The 18188-nt window shown below is 44.7% G+C and overlaps 1 protein-coding gene across 2 annotated transcripts in view; it reads left to right on the top strand.

The window, feature by feature from the left end:
• Positions 1-18188, top strand: part of LOC138282394 (cadherin-7-like) — a 1442915-nt gene that overhangs the window by 850918 nt on the left and 573809 nt on the right. For both annotated transcript variants that reach the window (XM_069219909.1, XM_069219908.1), the window contains exon 8: positions 6098-6234. In XM_069219909.1, the coding sequence (XP_069076010.1) occupies positions 6098-6234 (137 nt within the window). The remainder of the gene's footprint in view (positions 1-6097; positions 6235-18188) is intronic.

Genomic DNA, 18188 nt, shown 5'->3' on the forward strand with positions numbered 1-18188 from the left:
TCTTAGTCCAACTAAGTGTAGATTAGAAATCAACACATTCTGACAAATTACCATAGATCATTATGACCTTCAATTACAAGATACATGTTTACCAGATATTTAGATTAGATTTAGATTTTGATAAGAATAAGAAGGCACATCATTTTTTGTTAATGTTCCACTTTCTTTTTATCCCTTAACAAGGGCTACCACAATAATAAACAAGCGATGTGGATGTCCTCCATTAATTTTTACATTACAGTCACTTCCACTCCTGTCTACACCTAGTATATATATTCACAATGGGCTTGCAATGGCAAGGCCAAGCAAAACAGCTGTCAAAGAGACCCCTTGGAGGGGGCACATTGTGCATTGCTGCAACCAGCCTAATGAGAAGCTGACTGATGATGAACCATGCCCCCAAATTCGGTGGGTGAGGGCTTCTGCTCCAAAAATGTAAACATTCCACCAATCTCATCCCCCTAAGGGTTCACCCTTAGGTATTATTAGGAACTGCATACTCTGTATTTAACTAAATAGCTGGAAGTGTGTATGCTAGACCTTTACTACTTCCTGTCCCTCTCCTACTTTGATGCCCTACATTTGATGCCATGTAATAACGTGGCTTACTTTTCAATGGAGCTTCCTGGCACTTGCAGACAAGAATTCATAGATCACCTCCCAACTATTCCCTAAGTCTCTTGAAAATGTTCATGATTACAATATTGTTGAACAGAAAGAGTACAAAGCAATTTGAAAACAGAGAAGATTCAAATACTTTGACAATTTCAGTCAAATTCACAGTATAATTAGGGTCAGCACTTGCATCCAATCACAGTGCAACCTCTATCTCCATGGGCCTATCTCACTGTGGCATCCATTGACATCATATCCTATCCCAGCTCGGCCTACCTCAGTGTGACACTGTCTGTTGCATTCCTTACTCCTTGCAGTGGTTCACCCTCCTTTACAATTTTTCTGTACGTTCAACTCCCACACTGCAAAGCAAGCACAATATCTTTTGTCTGCTGCACTAAAGAAATTTAAGGTATAAGAATAACTGGAGACGCCTTAACCTCCACATACATAATATCTCAACCAGCGGAAAATACCCTGACTGGTGTAATGTCAGCTCTGCCTAACATGGATACACACACACAAATCATTACACTTACAACAATTGGTTATAGTCCCTATCTCAATTGTGGTCATTGGTACCATCACAAACCAACAACACTAAACTTAGCAGGCAAGTTTCACAGCTATAACTTTACCTATCCTAGGATCTCAGACCACGTTACCTATCCTAGGATCTCAGACCACGTTGGTCTGATAACATCTTCTACTGCTCAACATCAGGTGCATGCAAACACTGTCAATTTTTAAACCACAACATCACCAAAATACAATCTGCTCACTATTTCTACACCATACTATAAGCTCAACATAACACTAGGGATGCACAACTCTATTAATACTCACTCCTCAGCCACCATGAGCTCCATCAAAACTGATGAATCTCTGCTGATCTTCAGAATTGGGTCACAGGTATGAGAGCCTGCACTGGACTTGGACAGCTACAGAGTTTCTCGAGAGTATCTTGTCTCCCTACACGTCAGCGACTGCCTATCCTTTGTTTTCTACCATTTGATGGAATGGCAGTCTCTGAACCTCAGTCTCTTGGTTTAATCATTGAACAGACTCCAAGGCATGGATCTTTGGGGGTTGATTCGAAACATTTAGGGAAAGCTAGCATTCAAAAGTCAATTTCATTTTAGTTAATCAGTAGAAGTCTATGATAGTAATAGAGAAGATGGAATGCAACAAAAAACGTTTATTTTTCTCAAATTAGTAGTTTATTGCAATCATTACAAACATAAAGCTACTCAAAGATTGGTTAACGTTATCGATATGAGGAAAAGATCGAGATGTTCACGAAATCTAAAATTGAGCTATAAATATCATATATTGAGATATTATAAAGTGCATAATTCAAATAGTCAATATGTAAAGATGCAAATTATCCAGATTGCGTGTTCCATAAGGACACTGAATCTAGCTGGACAGAGAAATAAAAATGCAAAGGGTATTTTTAGAATGGAAAGAAAAGGAGTTGTCAGCATCATGTGAATATTAGTAGAATTAGTAGAGATTGAGATAATGGATCTCATGTTTAGCATAAAACCTCACAATGGGAAATTAAAGAAGTGGAGAGATCTGCCCTCCTTGAAGTCAGGAGATGGTCTATATTACAGTGTGGAACACTAATTAAAAGCACAATCAAGTGTTTCAGAACACCTATATCTCACTTTCACATTTTAGAACCAGTCCTTTGGTGGCATTCACCAGTAGAACCCATAAATTCCCATCCTGATAGGCCTGGGCGGAGCTTGTGGAGTTTCACTCCACAGAATTCCGTGGTGTTACCAAAAAACTCCAAGAGAATCTGCAGTGTTCCGCAAGCGGGTGAATTATTGCTTGGCCACCCCTAATCAGAAGCACAAACTTTCAGCACATCCCTTGTGCTACTGACTAAGGCATGGGCCATGGGAGAATACCAATGTGGAGTAACAGGCCTTGCAGAGAATGAAGAGCTCGGTTCAGAAGGCAGAAACCATTGAGTGCCATGCAGAAGAAGAGGCCATGTACAGTCATGGGCAAGGTACGCTGCGGCCAATGAGAGGCGACGAGAGAGGGCTTGCACAACTGAAGGATCTAACAGCAGTCTGACAATATTTACCATATATCGTCTGCGCGACTGAATTGTTTCCTGATGCCTTCTTTGGGGGCTTGGCCTTCTGTTCACTGCCTGCCCTATAAATATACCCTGAAAGCGAAGTGGGCAAGAAGGCTCTTAACAGCCGCTGTCCTAAGCCAGCAGTGTAAGCAGGTATACCTGGCGGGCTTCAAAGATGGGCAAATACATAGAGCCCTACGCCCGCTTCTGGGCCATGCCTCGCAGAGGAGGAAGACAGCATCCAGCCAATGTAAAGGTGTTCCTCATGTCCACCAAGAATGAGGAACGGCCAACTCCACCCCGGAGGGCAACTGAGCATCTCTTCTGCCCTCGACTGATGGGCTATTTTACCTGAGGAGGCTCTGGTTTTTCAGATCCACCATCTCACAATAGCTGTTCCGAGCCGAAGTGACCCTCAGTGTTGTGCACCCCGATCTAACCTCTCCTCCACCCCCAATTCCTTATCTGATTCCACTCCCTGCCCCATTAACCATCTAGTTAGGAAGAGAGGCAGGGAGAGAAAAGAATGGAATGGCTATAGAAAGAAGGCAGGAAGTGATGAGGAGGGAGCGAAGGAGTGGAAGTGAGGAGGGAGGCAAAGCTGAAGGAAGAAACAAGAGACAGGTATGGTAATGGGAGGGGGTGGAGCAGGAAAGTAGGTTGAGGCAGGAAGAGGGAAGAGTGGAGAGAAGGGGGAGAAGGGAGGGGAAGGAAGGTATAACAAAGAAGGCAGGGTGAGAGAATGAAGGGATGCAGAATAAGTAGGGAGAAGAAGGAAGGGGGAAGAGAGAAAGAAGAAGGAGAAGAGAGTGGAATCAAGGGGATAAAGGGAAGTAATGCGTTATTTATCAAACATTACCCTTTTTTATTTTTTACTTGAAAGAGGCATTGTTTGTCTGTGATCACAGTCTTCTCCATCAATAACTGCCTTTTTTCTCACCACAGACCAAGCACACTGTAGACTACAGCAAGTGGCACATAGGCGGAATAGAGCAGGGGGTTAACATACCTGCTGCATAAAACTGACTGTCACAGGTTCAAATGTCAGCACAGAAAACGCACTCATTCATCTTTCAAAGGTCAATACAACAGGGGCTACATTTATAAAGCAAATTACTACTGTCATAAGTAATATAAGAATACATTTCATCCCACAAACTGATGTAAACCATGAGTGCAGTCCTCTGTGATGGGATTCAAAGTCCAGCACTGTATAGGACCAGTGCAGCCAGTCCCGCACAATGGAGACAAAGCAATGTGAACAATAAATGGCAGACAGAGGACGCATAAGGAGGGATCCATGTAGTTAACCAGTCCGATGAGGTCTGGCATGCTGCAGAACTTCTGGGGGCTTCTTAGCGCTGAATGCTGGCCAGTGTGAGGACGTCAGGGATACGATTTTCCTAAAATGATGTTCCAAGACGAGTGTTGCTCTTGGGAAATACCGACTTCAAAACATTTTTTGCCAGTCCACGGTGAACTATCACAAGGAAATTCACAACCTGTCACCACACTCTGCTTAATTTGTGTTTTTTAATTTGTTTTTTTTATTTTTGAGGGCCGGGGCTTATTCTTCTGCCTCAAGCATTTGCTGCGAGCAAAAGACACATGGGAAGGAGGGAGGAAGAGAAAAAAGAAAAAGCGTCACAATGGGAGAAACCAGAAAGCTGCAAGAGCGAGCTGAGGGTGCAGAAAGTGTCTTTAAATGGATTGAAGAGGCCCAAGATGGCTTCAGGATTACGCGATCTCAGTATTCCGTGTTCGCACATTTAAATGCTTCAACCCCGTGTTTCAGAGGAGAGCCTTGGGCACCGGCACCTTTTTATTTACAAATTAAGCACTGGTCCAGCCACCTACTCTGATACCCACTGCTCCCCTCTCATACGTTTCTGTGGACCTTGAACAGCCTAATCAGGGCATTTTCTGGAGAGCACAGAACGAGGGGCAGTCTGTTATGGAAGACACACAGGTACCAATCTAAAGGCTCCAAAAGTCAAGCCTCTTGCAGTAGCCAAACCTCCCTGGCAGTTGCACAGGGGCTACGTAGAAGTACAGGGAAGTTGGGATGAGAGCGCGTGTAAATTCCACTCTGCATGCGGGTGGTGTTTTTGCCAAACTCCGTGCTCCAAATGGAGCGCGGAGTTCCAAAACGCCGGGAACTCTGCCAGGGGAGCGAGTTTACCACCCACCCCTAATCCTCACACAATGAGGTACAGACCTGTCCTTGAGTGTTGCCTCCTCCTGGTACACCAAGGGTATGAGTCTCCTCTAATCATCTTTTCACTGTCCTTCTGCCATCTTCCCATCTTCATGTCTAATAATCATTCTAGTAAAGAATAATAAGTCTTTCTCTAGCTAGCGAGAGACTTGTTAACACACCTGCAAAGAAAGGAGCTAGCAGCCTACTGACAGTTTCAGGACAAAGAACATTTTCCTAAGGCCTAAAGTCAAGTCAATTTAACTCGAGAATCAAATCGAAGCATATTATAACATTATTAGTTAAAGGAAAGCAAGCTGTCATCCTTATAAACATGAATATGCAATATATGGAAATCCATATATTATTTATTCACTCCACTTCACTACATTATGATGTCTAAATGGGTACAGCAACGTTACATATAATACGTATAAATGTGAAACACACAATTTAACAAGGTAAGGCAAACGTCAAACATTTTACTTACATACTGTAACATATGAATAGAGTCTATGCAGAGGGTGGAGTCTGAATTACTTTGATCCAATAACCATCAAAGTGCCTATATGCGGTGTAATTTGCAGTGTACGCTAGACACACATCCATAAATATGAAATAAGAAGATAAAGAAAGACGAGAGCAACATCAGCACTTAAACAGCCCAGAATTGGTCCGCCTGTATGCCTCCAACATCTTCTAGAGAGAGGTCAATATTTCTGAGGTTCAATTTAGCAGTTTGCTTAGTGATGGCCAACTGTGAAAATTAGTTCAAGTTCACGAGCCCCAATAAGAAATGTTATCCTATTCTGAATAAGAATTGAATTAAAACAATTATTTGTCATTTTTTCTTGGATCCTAACAAAATGACTTAGACATTGGAGTTTAATTCCTGTTTTCGGCTTTTTTCGGCTTTACCATGCGGTTTAACTGAGAGTTTGTAGTCTTACCATATTTAAAGACGAATATGTTATTACTATTTTCACTTGCATCATTTCAAAGGTTACAGTGATTTTTCAGATGTAGCATATTTAGTTTTGACTATATATGTATGTATATATCTCTCTCTCTAAATATATATGCCATTTTTAGCTGTTGCTCTTTGTCCAATATCACACTGATGAAAAACCTTCCTCAGGGAGAATATTCCAAAGTGTAGCAACATTATGCCTTCCTTTCAACAGGTATTCCATTGTGTGGAGCAGACATTCACAGAGGGTTTTCAGCATCGATGCCCAGAATGGAACAATCTCTGTTACAAAACCCCTGGATCGGGAGATGGCTGCCTGGCACAATATAACTGTCAGAGCCACGGAAGCGAGTAAGTACAGATTTAAGGAGCACACGCTTCACACTGCCTGCACTTAGCGTAATTATCATTATAATGGCCTCTTCTTCAAAATGGAGAACACCTGTAGCTCAATCAATACTTTTCCTTTACTTCTTACATTAAAGCGCATTATTCCCGAGAGGACTTCGGAGGAAGGTACATTTATGCAAGATCGAAGGTCATGCACGTTTTTCATAAAAGATGCCCTTAAAAAAAATTGTCAGCAGGAGGAAGGAATGATTTCAAGTTACCATTAGACTTCAGTTCTTCCTAAAATACTGGGGATTGTGTTGAGTCCATGGCTGATTTCACTCTAGAGGTTGCTTTATTATTTTAGCACAAAGCAGCACAGCAATCAAAGTTCCTCCTCTGCGTTGTGCGAAGAAAGAAAGCAGGGTAGGGTCATATTTACTGAAAATATCTATCTCACTTTTCTTGCATTGGTCCACAGGCTGGCTAGCGCCACTCACAACGCCTGGGGCATGGTGCAGAGGTGTGTGCATCTTGACTAATAGAGTATTTGCGATAGAAACATACTATTCCAGTACTTAATCCTATGCCTAGAGTCATTATTAATTCTTAAGCTTTCCATGCACATAGTAAGTGAGCTGTACAGTAAAACACAAAAGTATACAACACAAGAATTGTGTAAAATGTCCGGGAAAACGAAAACATTTATAATTTGTGTGCCTGTTCACGGCAGCAGTATTTTTCGGTGCAAAGCCTGGTCTGGCTATCTTAGTAGGTCGGACTTTCGGTCAATAATTGTAGGTGCTTGTGCTCATCTGCCCAAGTTGCACCCAGGTAATTCCACCTTGATAAAAAATGGCACAAAACACTAGTTGAATGAGACAGGATTAAGTGCAAAATACATTTTGCATCGGAAATAATTAGCACTGGAAGAGTTTGCATGTTTTGTGTGACTTTGCCCTGACTAAAGCCTTTACGAAATCTAGGGCCAGATGTATCAAAGGTTTTTACCCATTCTATGTCTATGGGAAATTGTGTTCATACATATGGCCCCTAGTCCTGTATATTTTTTACTTATTTTTTTTTTAATATGTTATTTGAGAAGAACTAGCGTATACAAGGTGCATGATATTTCTTTTAATTAAACCAAACTCTCATATTTTCATAATGGGACAGCAAATGAATTGACTGCGAAATGGGAAACCTCATTGGCTGAGAAATGCACCTATTCTCATTAAACTATGGTGCAGGAAATTCTTCACAGGGGAACTATGGACCTGATTTAGAGTCTGGTGGAAGGGTACCCATCACAAATTTGAGCGATATCCCGCCTGCTTTATCACAAGTTCATTAGGATAAATTGCATATGTAATAAGGTGGACAGGATAGCCGTCATTTTTGTGACAACGTACCCATCGCCAAACTGTAAACCAAGCCCTTTATTTCTTTCAATAAATGAGGCCAACAGGAAGTCTGAGGACTAACACGTAGTGGAGACTTAAGAACAGTTAGTGCTAGATTTTAATATATGTAAGAAAATGTCACAAGACAAAGGTTATATGAATATTATATGACTGATGCACACCTGTACTACGAAAAATCCTGAGACAATAAAAGATAAGATTTCAGGTTGTGTGCACCATATTTGCCACGCATATAAATAGACATTGTCCATAGACAATAAGGAAGCACTACCTTAATATGGATAAACAATATTTATTTAGAACACTTTTTTTGATCAAAGATCCCTTCATCAGGCTTCGTGTGACTAAGGCTTTGAAACTATCATTCACAATGTAACTCAGCAACTTTAATTCTGTGCTTCTAAGCCCATGCAATACCTAGCCATGTCAGTTTTAAAGTTAGACTGTTGAGTCAAAACGAAAGAAGCTCATACATAATTCCATAATAACATGGAATAGTGACATCCCAACCCATGAAAATTTTTGATAGAATACAGATAAATATAAAAATACAGGATTAAAAAATGCAGGTGATGTTCACATATGTCTCAAACTAGGGTTCACCATTGTCATACTCTCAAGAAACCCAAGGACAGCCCAGTGAGAAAACATTTTTGGGGCCCATACACAGCTTCTAAGATCCAGAGGTTTTGGCACTGAAAGGTACCTTAAAGACAGATAGATTCAGGTTGACTTGCTCATATAGATGCAGTTGACTGTTGATTTCCTACAAGATTGTTGCATCAGGCATTGCGGCTTCAAGAGTACGAATGTCAGCTGTTACTTTTACAGCCATCCCATTCTACCCTCAATGATTCAGATGTGGCAACATACAGGGATGACACTTATCATAGCTATTTGTAAAGCCTATGTTTAATATTTGCTGAAATTGGTCTTAACACTTCTTCCTTTCAGAGGATAAGCTCTGAGGTGATGGCCCTACCCAAGTCCTGTAAGTCCTCCAGAAACTAGCATTACAGATAATTGACGAGGCCCAAGTCTCCTCCCTGTCTTGCTTTATCAGTCTTTGAAAAACAAGTGCCTGCTTGATAAGGGATTCTGCCTAAGTCTTCTTGAATTTCAGGAAATAAAGGCATGCTACATGAATGTCTGTGCCCTTTGATCCTTTCCTAATTTTTAGAAGCATTGGACTTTCAGATAAGGGTTTCTCTTCCCTGCTTGTGCCATGTGGTCCTGACCACATTTTTAAAGCCTTGCAGAGGCATTTTCATGCATTTTCAGGATATAAATTACCAAGCCCTAGCTCTTCAGGCTTCAAGAGACATAAGCACAGCAAGGAATTCCAGGGAATTCAGCCCTTACAGTGCACACAAATTGCCAGACATGTGGTTCACCCCATAGCCGTGACAGGCTTTCAAGAAGCACTGTCTATATACTGACTGGTTGCCTCTCTAGTCTTTTGAATTGGGTCTTTTGTAATGTGTGAGAGCTTACATATATGGGTATCTGCATAACAAATTTTGTGATTGAGCATTTGCACTGATTGACAAGGTCTTTCAATATTAAGTCGTATTTCATTGTTGAAGATTGACGTATTTCCCCTTTGAGAACCATTTTTCTGTAATACAATTTGGAGCCCAGGTTCATTGTGGTTATTCGGGCAACTCCTACTATTCCCCTGACTATTATTTCTGGTTGTAGGACTCTGTGCACTTTACCCCTACTAACCAGGAGCAAAGTGCCTGTGCTTGCTCCTTCAGCATTATGAAATTAACATACTCCTAATTACCATATTTAACTTCCCCAGAAATCCCTAGTATTTGGTGCAAAATGTATCCAGGGCCTGTAATTTAAATGTCTCCAGTGGCTGCAGCACCCATTGTGCCATGCTCTGCATTGACAATGCTAACAGAGCTGCAGGCCTAGCCCCTATCTCCTGGCTCCCCACTTTCCAAACTGCAAATGTCACCTGTCACATTAATAACTTTTGACAGGATTAAATGTCCTTTTAAGTGCTAATACGTCACCCCTAAACAGGCCGTACTGCTTATTAGACAGGGTGCATGGTATTTAAAAAAAAAAGACATGTAGAAGTTTAATGCTAAACAGTCCTTATAGCCCAAAACCTATTTTCACTTTAGCAGGGTTGGCCATTCCATAGTAAAGATTTAGGATCCACTAACGAATCAAGTAATGTTATCTTAGGCTAGGAAGAAGTTGCAAATTTAATTGTTTCATCTTTTTGAAATGTTTTCACAAGCTCAATTCACTGGTGAAGTGATGATTTGTAATTAATATTTTGTAGAAAGTACTTTTAGAAAGTTACCTGCCTGAACCCTCCAGAGGTCCATTTGCATCAGCTTCACAAGTCACCTGGCAGCTGAAATAGCCCCTTGATGAGGTATGAAAATTGCTCCCAAGCAGAACAAAGGTTTAGGTCTTGGGTGGTGTTTCCTCTTCCTTTGACAGGTTGACCATCTGGGTTGCTCTCAGGAACTTGATTTACATTGAAGAAGTTTCTATCACAGGTAAATGTTGCCTGACACCGGAACAGGATCTTTCTTTGTTCCCCCAGTCAGACAGCACCATTTCCAGTGGGAAAGAAGCTCCCCAAGAACTGTTTTAAAGTAACCACAGAGTAGAGGTTGCTCACTTTCCTGGCCACACCTTTCGGGGGGCGTAGGGGCTTAGAACAGGGGAAGAAAGGTTCTGACGTTTTTGAATTAGGTAAAGAGGGGGCACTGTGGGATTGTTTGTAGTAGAACACATAGGAACTATTGTAAAAGTGGATAGAATTACCCCTGGTAACTCTTACCCCGTTGGCTAGGTAGGAGCCAGGAGTCATCCCACTTGCTGGCTGGTGCCAGGCATAAATGTAGCATTCAGAGGACCCTCCTCAGAATGCTTTCCGGACTTGTGGATTAACAGAAAAGCACTGGACCTGCTGCCTGTGACCTGAGGAGAGCCTAGAAGGCTGGGCTTGCTCTTCCTCTTGTACCTAGGTTAAAGAAGTGGACTTCAAGGGTCTTAAGACCTCTTGTTCAAGATAGAGCGACACAACAAGCCACCAGAGGCTTGTCCTTCAACTTCACAGCTGACCATTTCCAGCTGTATGTGCAGTGTGGCCCTATTTGTGACTTCTGCTGGCCATCTGCTGGAGTGAGTCTAAACTCCCAAGTGCTGTTCCCAAGGTCCTAGACAATGGGATGGTATCAAGGTGTACCTGAACCTGGAACTTAGAAACCTTTTCTCTTAAAAGACCTCCAAAGGACCACAACCATGCTAACAAGCCAATCTGCTGTTGGGCTAAAGATTCAGGTTGCAGCCATGTCAAGATTTTCCTGCAGCAGCAAATTTGACTCAGTGGAACATCATGGAGAAGGTATCTGGCCTTGTGGAGCCCTCCTTGGCTACAGTCGATAGCCTTGCCCTGCTGGAAGAATCAAAGTTCTGGAAAGTGACTAAGTCTGAAGGGAGAGATCTTCAGTAAACAAAAGCACCATAAGTATCCAGTCTGCAAGGGCGCTTCCTCAAATTTCTCTTGTTTGGAGCTTTCTTACCAAAAGCTTCACAGAGTCCTTGTTGAATGGCTATTTAGATTGTTTACCTCTATTTCAGAAACAAAGTACCAAGGTAAAATTTCAGACCAGGCGTTGGACTTTTTTGCTTATGCAGGGTCATCCCCAATCTTTTTGCCTCCTGCCTCCTATTTTTTCTGCCCTGTTGATGTTGGCTTTTGAACTCTGAGCACTTTACCTCTGCTAACCAGTGCTAAAGTGCATATGCTCTCTGTGTAAATTGTATGTAATTGGTTTATTCATGATTGGCATATTTGATTTACTAGTAAGTCCCTAGTAAAGTGCACTAGAGGTGCCAGGGACTGTAAATCAAATGCTACTAGTGGGCCTGCAGCACTAGTTGTGCCACCCACATAAGTAGCTCTGTAATCATGTCTCAGACCTGCCACTGCAGTGTCTGTGTGTGCAGTTTTGACTGTAAATTCGGCTGGGCAAGTGTACCCACTTGTCAGACCTAAACCTTCCCTTTTTTACATGTGAGGCACCCCGAAGGTAGGCCCTAGGTAGCCCCAAGTGTAGGGTGCAGTGTATGGTTAAGGTAGGACATATAGGCGGTCATTCTGACCGCGGCGGTCGGCGCCCGCCAAGCGGTTCCCGCCGAAAGACCGCGGCGGCCATTCCGGCTTCCCCGCTGGGCCGGCGGGCGACCGCCAGAAGACCGCCGGCCGACCCAGCGGGACAGCCCCTTCAACAATGAAGCCGGCTCGGAATGGAGCCGGCGGAGTTGAAGGGGTGCGACGGGTGCAGTGGCACCCGTCGCGATTTTCACTGTCTGCACAGCAGACAGTGAAAATCTTTGTGGGGCCCTGTTAGGGGGCCCCTGCACTGCCCATGCCAGTGGCATGGGCAGTGCAGGGGCCCCCAGGGGCCCCACGGCAGCCGTTCCCGCCATCCTGGTTCCGGCGGTGGACACCGCCAGAAACAGGCTGGCGGGAAGGTGCTCGGAATCCCCATGGCGGTGCTGCAAGCAGCACTGCCATGGCGGATTCCCTGGGCCAGCGGGAAACCGGCGGGAAACCGCCAGCTCCCCTTTTCTGACCACGGCTTTACCGCCGCGGTCAGAATCGCCCAGAAAGCACCGCCAGCCTGTTGGCGGTGCTTCCGCCGCCCTCCGCCATGGCGGTCATGGACTGCCAAGGTCAGAATGACCCCCATAGTAATGTGTTTTATATGTCCTGACAGTGAAATACTGCTAAATTCGTTTTTCACTGTTGCAAGGCCTGTCCCTCTCACAGGTTAACATAGGGGGTACCTTTAAATCTGAATAAAGTGTAGATTCCCTTTGGGAGCGGATGGGCATGTGGAGTTTGGGGTCTCTGAGCTCACAATTTAAAAATACATCTTTTAGTAAAGTTGATTTTAAGATTGTGTGTTTGAAAATGCCACTTTTAGAAAATGGGCATTTTCTTGCTTATACCATTTCTGTGACTCTGCCTGTTTGTGGATTCCCCGTCTGGGTCAGTTTGACAGTTGGACTGGTTGCACCTTACCCTAGACAGTGGCACAAAGGGAGCTGGGGTGTAGCCTGCATTTCCTGATGAGCCATCTGTGCTAGGAGGGAGGGGAGGAGTGGTCACTTACACCTGAAAGGGCTGTGCCTGTCCTCACACAATGCAGTCTCCGGCCCCCTGGTGAGTGTCTGGGGTCTGGTCTGGGCAAGGCAGGATTTCACATTCAAAAGAGACTTTACTTTGAAGTAGGCCTACTTCAAAGGAGAAATTGGGTATAAGAAGGGCACCCAAAACCACAGACTTTAGATCACTTCTGGACATCAAGAGGAACCTCTGCCTGGAGAAGAGCTGAAGAGCTGAGGAGAAGTGTTGCCCTGCCTGTGACTGTGCTTTGAGGAGCTATCCTGCAGTTGCTGCTTCTGCCAGAGTAAGTGGGCAAAGACTGGACTTTGTGTGCCTTCCATCTTGTGAAGAAATCTCCAAGGGCTTGATTTAGAGCTTGCCTCCTGTTGTTTGAAGTCTCAGGGACAGCAAAGACTTCTCTCTGCCAGCACCTGACAAGTGGTGCCCTATCCAGTCCTTGTGACCTTGAAAGGAAAGCTGGTGGAAATCCAAGAAAATAGACTTCGGACGACTTCAGACCGACGCCGCTGTTGAATCCGTTGACGCAGCCTGCAACCGACTCCGTGATCTTCGCTGGAGCGTGACGACCTTCGCAGGCCCGACGCCACTGCAGTCCCACTGAAGTCTGCGACTCCGTGGAAGTTGCCGAACCACGTTGTGACCGTCACCGCTTGAAGTGCACGGATTTAACGTTTCACACAGACGCCGCGATTCCCGACTTCGCGCATTGAATCGTTTTCACTCTTCACCAAAGGTACTGTACTTGGGGGTCTACGCAACTCCTCATCGAAGCATTTTGTGTTTCTAAGCGCTATTTTTTAGTTTAATCTTTAAAAATTCATAATTTGACTTGTGTATGTCAGATTTTTGTCGTTTTGGTCTTGTTTTGTTTAGATAAATATTTCCTGTTTTTTCTAAACCTGTGTTGTGCCATTTTGTAGTGTTTTCATTGAGTTACTGTGTGTGTTGGTACAAATACTTTACACATAGCACTCTGAAGTTAAGCCTACTGCTCTGCCAACCTACCAAGGGGGTAAGCAGGGGTTAGCTGAGGGTGATTCTGTTTTACCCTGACTAGAGTGAGGGTCCTTGCTTGAACAGGTGGTAACCTGACTGTCAACCAAAGAGCCCATTTCTAACACCAGGTCAAACTTGGTTTCTGTATCTGACCCATGCTGCATCGCAGTCAGGCTCAACACTTGCCTAGGTATCAATCAAGCACAGTCAGATGACCGCAGTTGGTGCTGCTTTGAACCTTAAGCCTAAAAAATGCATAGCTCTGGTTTCCCTTAATTGATTTTGGTTGTTTTAATGTTAATTTATTTTAATTAAATTGCCTCTATTTTGCTAAATTGGTTTGCTACTTTTCTTGTCTTGTGTCTTGACTTTATTACTGTTTTGGTAGTGCATAAATAAATTCTATACACATTGGGGGTTATTCTAACTTTGTAGGAGGTGTTAATCCGTCCCAAAAGTGACGGAAAACTGACGTATTTACCACCAGCCGTATTACGAGTCCATTATATCCTATGGAACTCGTAATACGGCTGGTGGTATATCCGTCACTTTACCATCACTTTTGGGACGGATTAACACTCCTCCAAAGTTAGAATAACCCCCATTGTCTCTAAGTTAAACCTATCTCCCCTGTGCCGTAGCTACCAGGTCAGGTTGATTCAGTTGCCTTACTGGTTAACCATGACAAGGGTTGTGGTTAGTATGTGAGTTAGGTATTCATACTCCGTAATACCCTCAGTGCTACATGGCCTTTCTACTTGATCTAGGGTCTAGCTCATGATGCGCCACTGACAGGTCATTTGAGGCAAGCCAAGACCTTTGACATGCTTCTTAATCACTTCTATTGGCCTCAAATGAGCAAGGCCTAAGATGCTTTCTGTAGGTCCTATTCTAATTGCCAGGCAAGTGGCAAGGCAGGGGGAGTGCAAGGCCCCCATTCCACCTTTTCTTGTCATTGGCATCCCCTTTGAGAGGGTGGACATCAACATTGTTGATACTCTGGACTCCAGGACAGCCACGGGCAACAGATTTGTTCTGGCCATGGTGGAACATGCCATCTAGTGCCCAAAAACTATTCCTCCGAAAATAGTGACTACATCTGCTGTGGCCAGGGAACTGATAATTTCTTACCCATGTGATTTTCCCAAAAGGAGTGTTATTCGACTGGGGACCAACTTTTTGTTTATTTATATGAAGGCCACATGGAAGTAGTGTGCAGTAAACTGCAAGCTCTCCATTCCTTACAACCCCCAAGCCAATGCGTTGGTTGTAAGGTTCACTAAACCCTCAAAGGTATGACTACCCAAACTTATGAGGTGCAAGTGGGTTGTCCTCCTGCCATGTCTTTTTTTGCATTCAGGGAGGTACGGCAGAAGGGCCTTGGCTTCAGGTCCTTTGAACTTCTGTATGGGCACTCTGTGAGAGCGCCTCTCAGTTTGGTGAATGAGGGACGGGAACAAGTTACCGGGAGAGCCCCTCAGTACGTGGTCAGTTACATCCGGCCCTTCGCAGCCAAACATCCTGTTTCAAGACATTCACCCAGGAGAATCTGGAAGCTAGTCAGGAGGACATGAAGCAATGGTGTGACCAGAACACCACTCTGGTTAAGTTTCAGTCTGGCAAAAAATTGTGGGTCATGGAGCCCTTGGAGCCCTTGGAGCCCTGAGCTCTGCAAGACCACTGGTCTGGGCCCTATGCGGGAAAGGAGTGCAAGAGCAAGGTCACTTACCTAGTGGACCTCAAGGCTCCTAGAAACCCTTTGAGGGTCCAGCATGTTAATTGCCTCAAAACACGCTTTGGGAGGTCTGAGATTACCATGCTCCTGGTTACAGATGATGGGGTGGAAGAGGAGGGTGAAGCTCTCCCTGAAACATTGGAGCAGAATGAGTCAGTGGAGGGTGTCACCCTACACTGATGCAGAGCAACAGAGAGTCTGCTGCCAGTTGCTGGGGCAATTTGCCTCTTTGTTCTCTCTTACCACAGGATTCACTACATGGTGTACCCATGATATTAATACTGGGGACAGCACACCTGTCAGGGCTAGCAATAAGGAGGAAGTCCCCGAGATGCTAGTGTTAGGGGTAAATGAGCTCTGTAACAGCCCTTGGGGCAGCCAAGTGGTGTTAGTCACCAAGGCTGCCCTCCACGTTTCACATCTGAACCTAGGGTCTTTGTAGACTACTGTGGGCTCAATCGATCACAAGACTGACGCATACCTCTTTCACAGAGCTGCTGAGCTTATTGAAAGGTTTGGAGCTGCCAAGTTCCTCAGCATGTTTGAATACTGGCAGATTGCCCTGACTGAGGGGGCAAAGGAGAGGTCTGCATTTTCTACACCAGACGGGAACTTCCAGTTCTGGGTCATGCTCTTCAGATTGAAGATTGTGCCTCTACCTTCCAGCGATTGGTTTACTAGGTCCTGCATGAGTTGAAGAATTTCAGTGCTGCCTACGTAGACAACATTGCATTTTTCAATTCTAGTTGGGAGGTCCACCTGTGCAACCAAAGGAAGTGCTTCAGACTCTGCAGAGCACCTGTCTGACTATCAAGGTCAGTAAGTGCTGTACAGGGCAGGGGTTTGTGGTCTACTTGGGTCACAAATTGGAGGGTGGGAAAGTGCAACACCTCAAGGCCAAAATTGAAACCATTCTGGCTTGGAACCCCCTGAGACTGAAGTGAGGGCCTTCTTAGGCTTCACTTGTTATTACAGGAGATTTGTCAAGGGGTATGGCAACATTGTTGCCCCCTTGACAGAACTGACTTCCAGCAAGTATCCATGTAATTTGATCTAGACAGAGGTGTGCCAGAAAGCTTTTGACACCCTGAAGGAGGCCATGTGCACAGCACCTTTGGTCAAGGACCCTGACTTCTCTCAAGAGTTTATTGTTCAAACAGATGCCTTAGAGCATGGTGTATGAGCCATTCTCTCACAGCTAAATGAAGAGGGCCTGCATCAACCTGTAGCCTTCATCAGTTGGAGGCTACTTCCCAGGGAACAGAGGTGGAGCACTATAGAAAGGGAAGCCTTTGCTGTGGTCTAGGCACTGAAGAAGCTAAGGTCGTACTTGTTTGCTACTCACTTCTTAGATCAGACAGATCTCAGGCCATTCAGATGGTTAAAACAGGTCAGCGATGAGAATTTCAAACTGTTGAGGTGGTCCATCTCCCTACAGGGAATGGACTTTATGGTGGAACACTGTCCTGGGACAGATCATGCCAGTACTGAAGGGAACTCCTAAGGGATTAGGTAGCTCCCCCCACTTTCAGCTGGGGGGGGGAAACGTGTTAGACCTGGATTCTTGGTGTAGTTTCCCTGGACTTTTTGCCTAATGACCTCCTGTTTTGCTCACTTCATTTTTAATGGCTTTAGGACCCTGGGCACTTTACAACTGCTGGCCAGTCCTAAAGTGCATGTGATGTTTCCCTAAAACATTTTACCATTGGCTTATCCACAATTGGCATATTTAATGTACTTATAAGTCCCAGGTAAGGTGCACTACATGTGACCAGGTCATGTAAATTAAATGCTACTGTGGGCATGGAGGACTGATTAATCCACCCATTCCAGTCACCCTTTAAATGGGACTCAGGCCTGCCATGGCAGAGCCTATCGGTACAGTCTTAAACTGCCATGTTGACCTGGCATGATCATCCTCTTGCACTCTTTTTTAATACAAATGTCACCTCCTAAGGCAGGCTCTCCACAGCCCCAAGGGCAAGGTGCACAGGCCCATATTTATACTTTTTGACGCTAAACTGCGCTAACGCAGTTTAGCGTCAAAAAATTTAGCGCCGTCTAACGCCATTCTGAAGCGCCATGCGGGTGCCGTATTTATGGAATGGCGTTAGCCGGCGCAAGCAGACCGGCGCTGCCTGGTGTGCGTGGAAAAAAACCACGTAGACCAGGCAGCGCCGGCGTAGGGGGAAAATGGCGTTAGGGCGTCTTAAAATGGGGCAAGTCAGGTTGAGGCAAAAAAATCGCCTCAACCCGATTTGCGCCATTATTTTCGACGCCCAGACGCAATTTAAATGACTCCTGTCTTAGTAAAGACAGGAGTCATGCCCCCTTGCCCAATGGCCATGCCCAGGGGACTTATGTCCCCTGGGCATGGTCATTGGGCATAGTGGCATGTAGGGGGGCACAAATAAGGCCCCCCTATGCCACACAAAAAAAATTAAAAAATATAAAAAATTATACTTACCTGAACTTACCTGAATGTCCCTGGGGTGGGTCCCTCCATCCTTGGGTGTCCTCCTGGGGTGGGCAGGGGTGGCAGGGGGGTCCCTGGGGGCAGGGGAGGGCACCTGTGGGCTAATTTTGAGCCCACAGGCCCCTTAACGCCTACCCTGACCCAGGCGTTAAATAGTGGCGCAAATGCAGG

The sequence above is a fragment of the Pleurodeles waltl genome, chromosome 2_2, assembly GCF_031143425.1.
Source record: "Pleurodeles waltl isolate 20211129_DDA chromosome 2_2, aPleWal1.hap1.20221129, whole genome shotgun sequence".
NCBI classification, from domain to species: Eukaryota; Metazoa; Chordata; class Amphibia; order Caudata; family Salamandridae; genus Pleurodeles; species Pleurodeles waltl.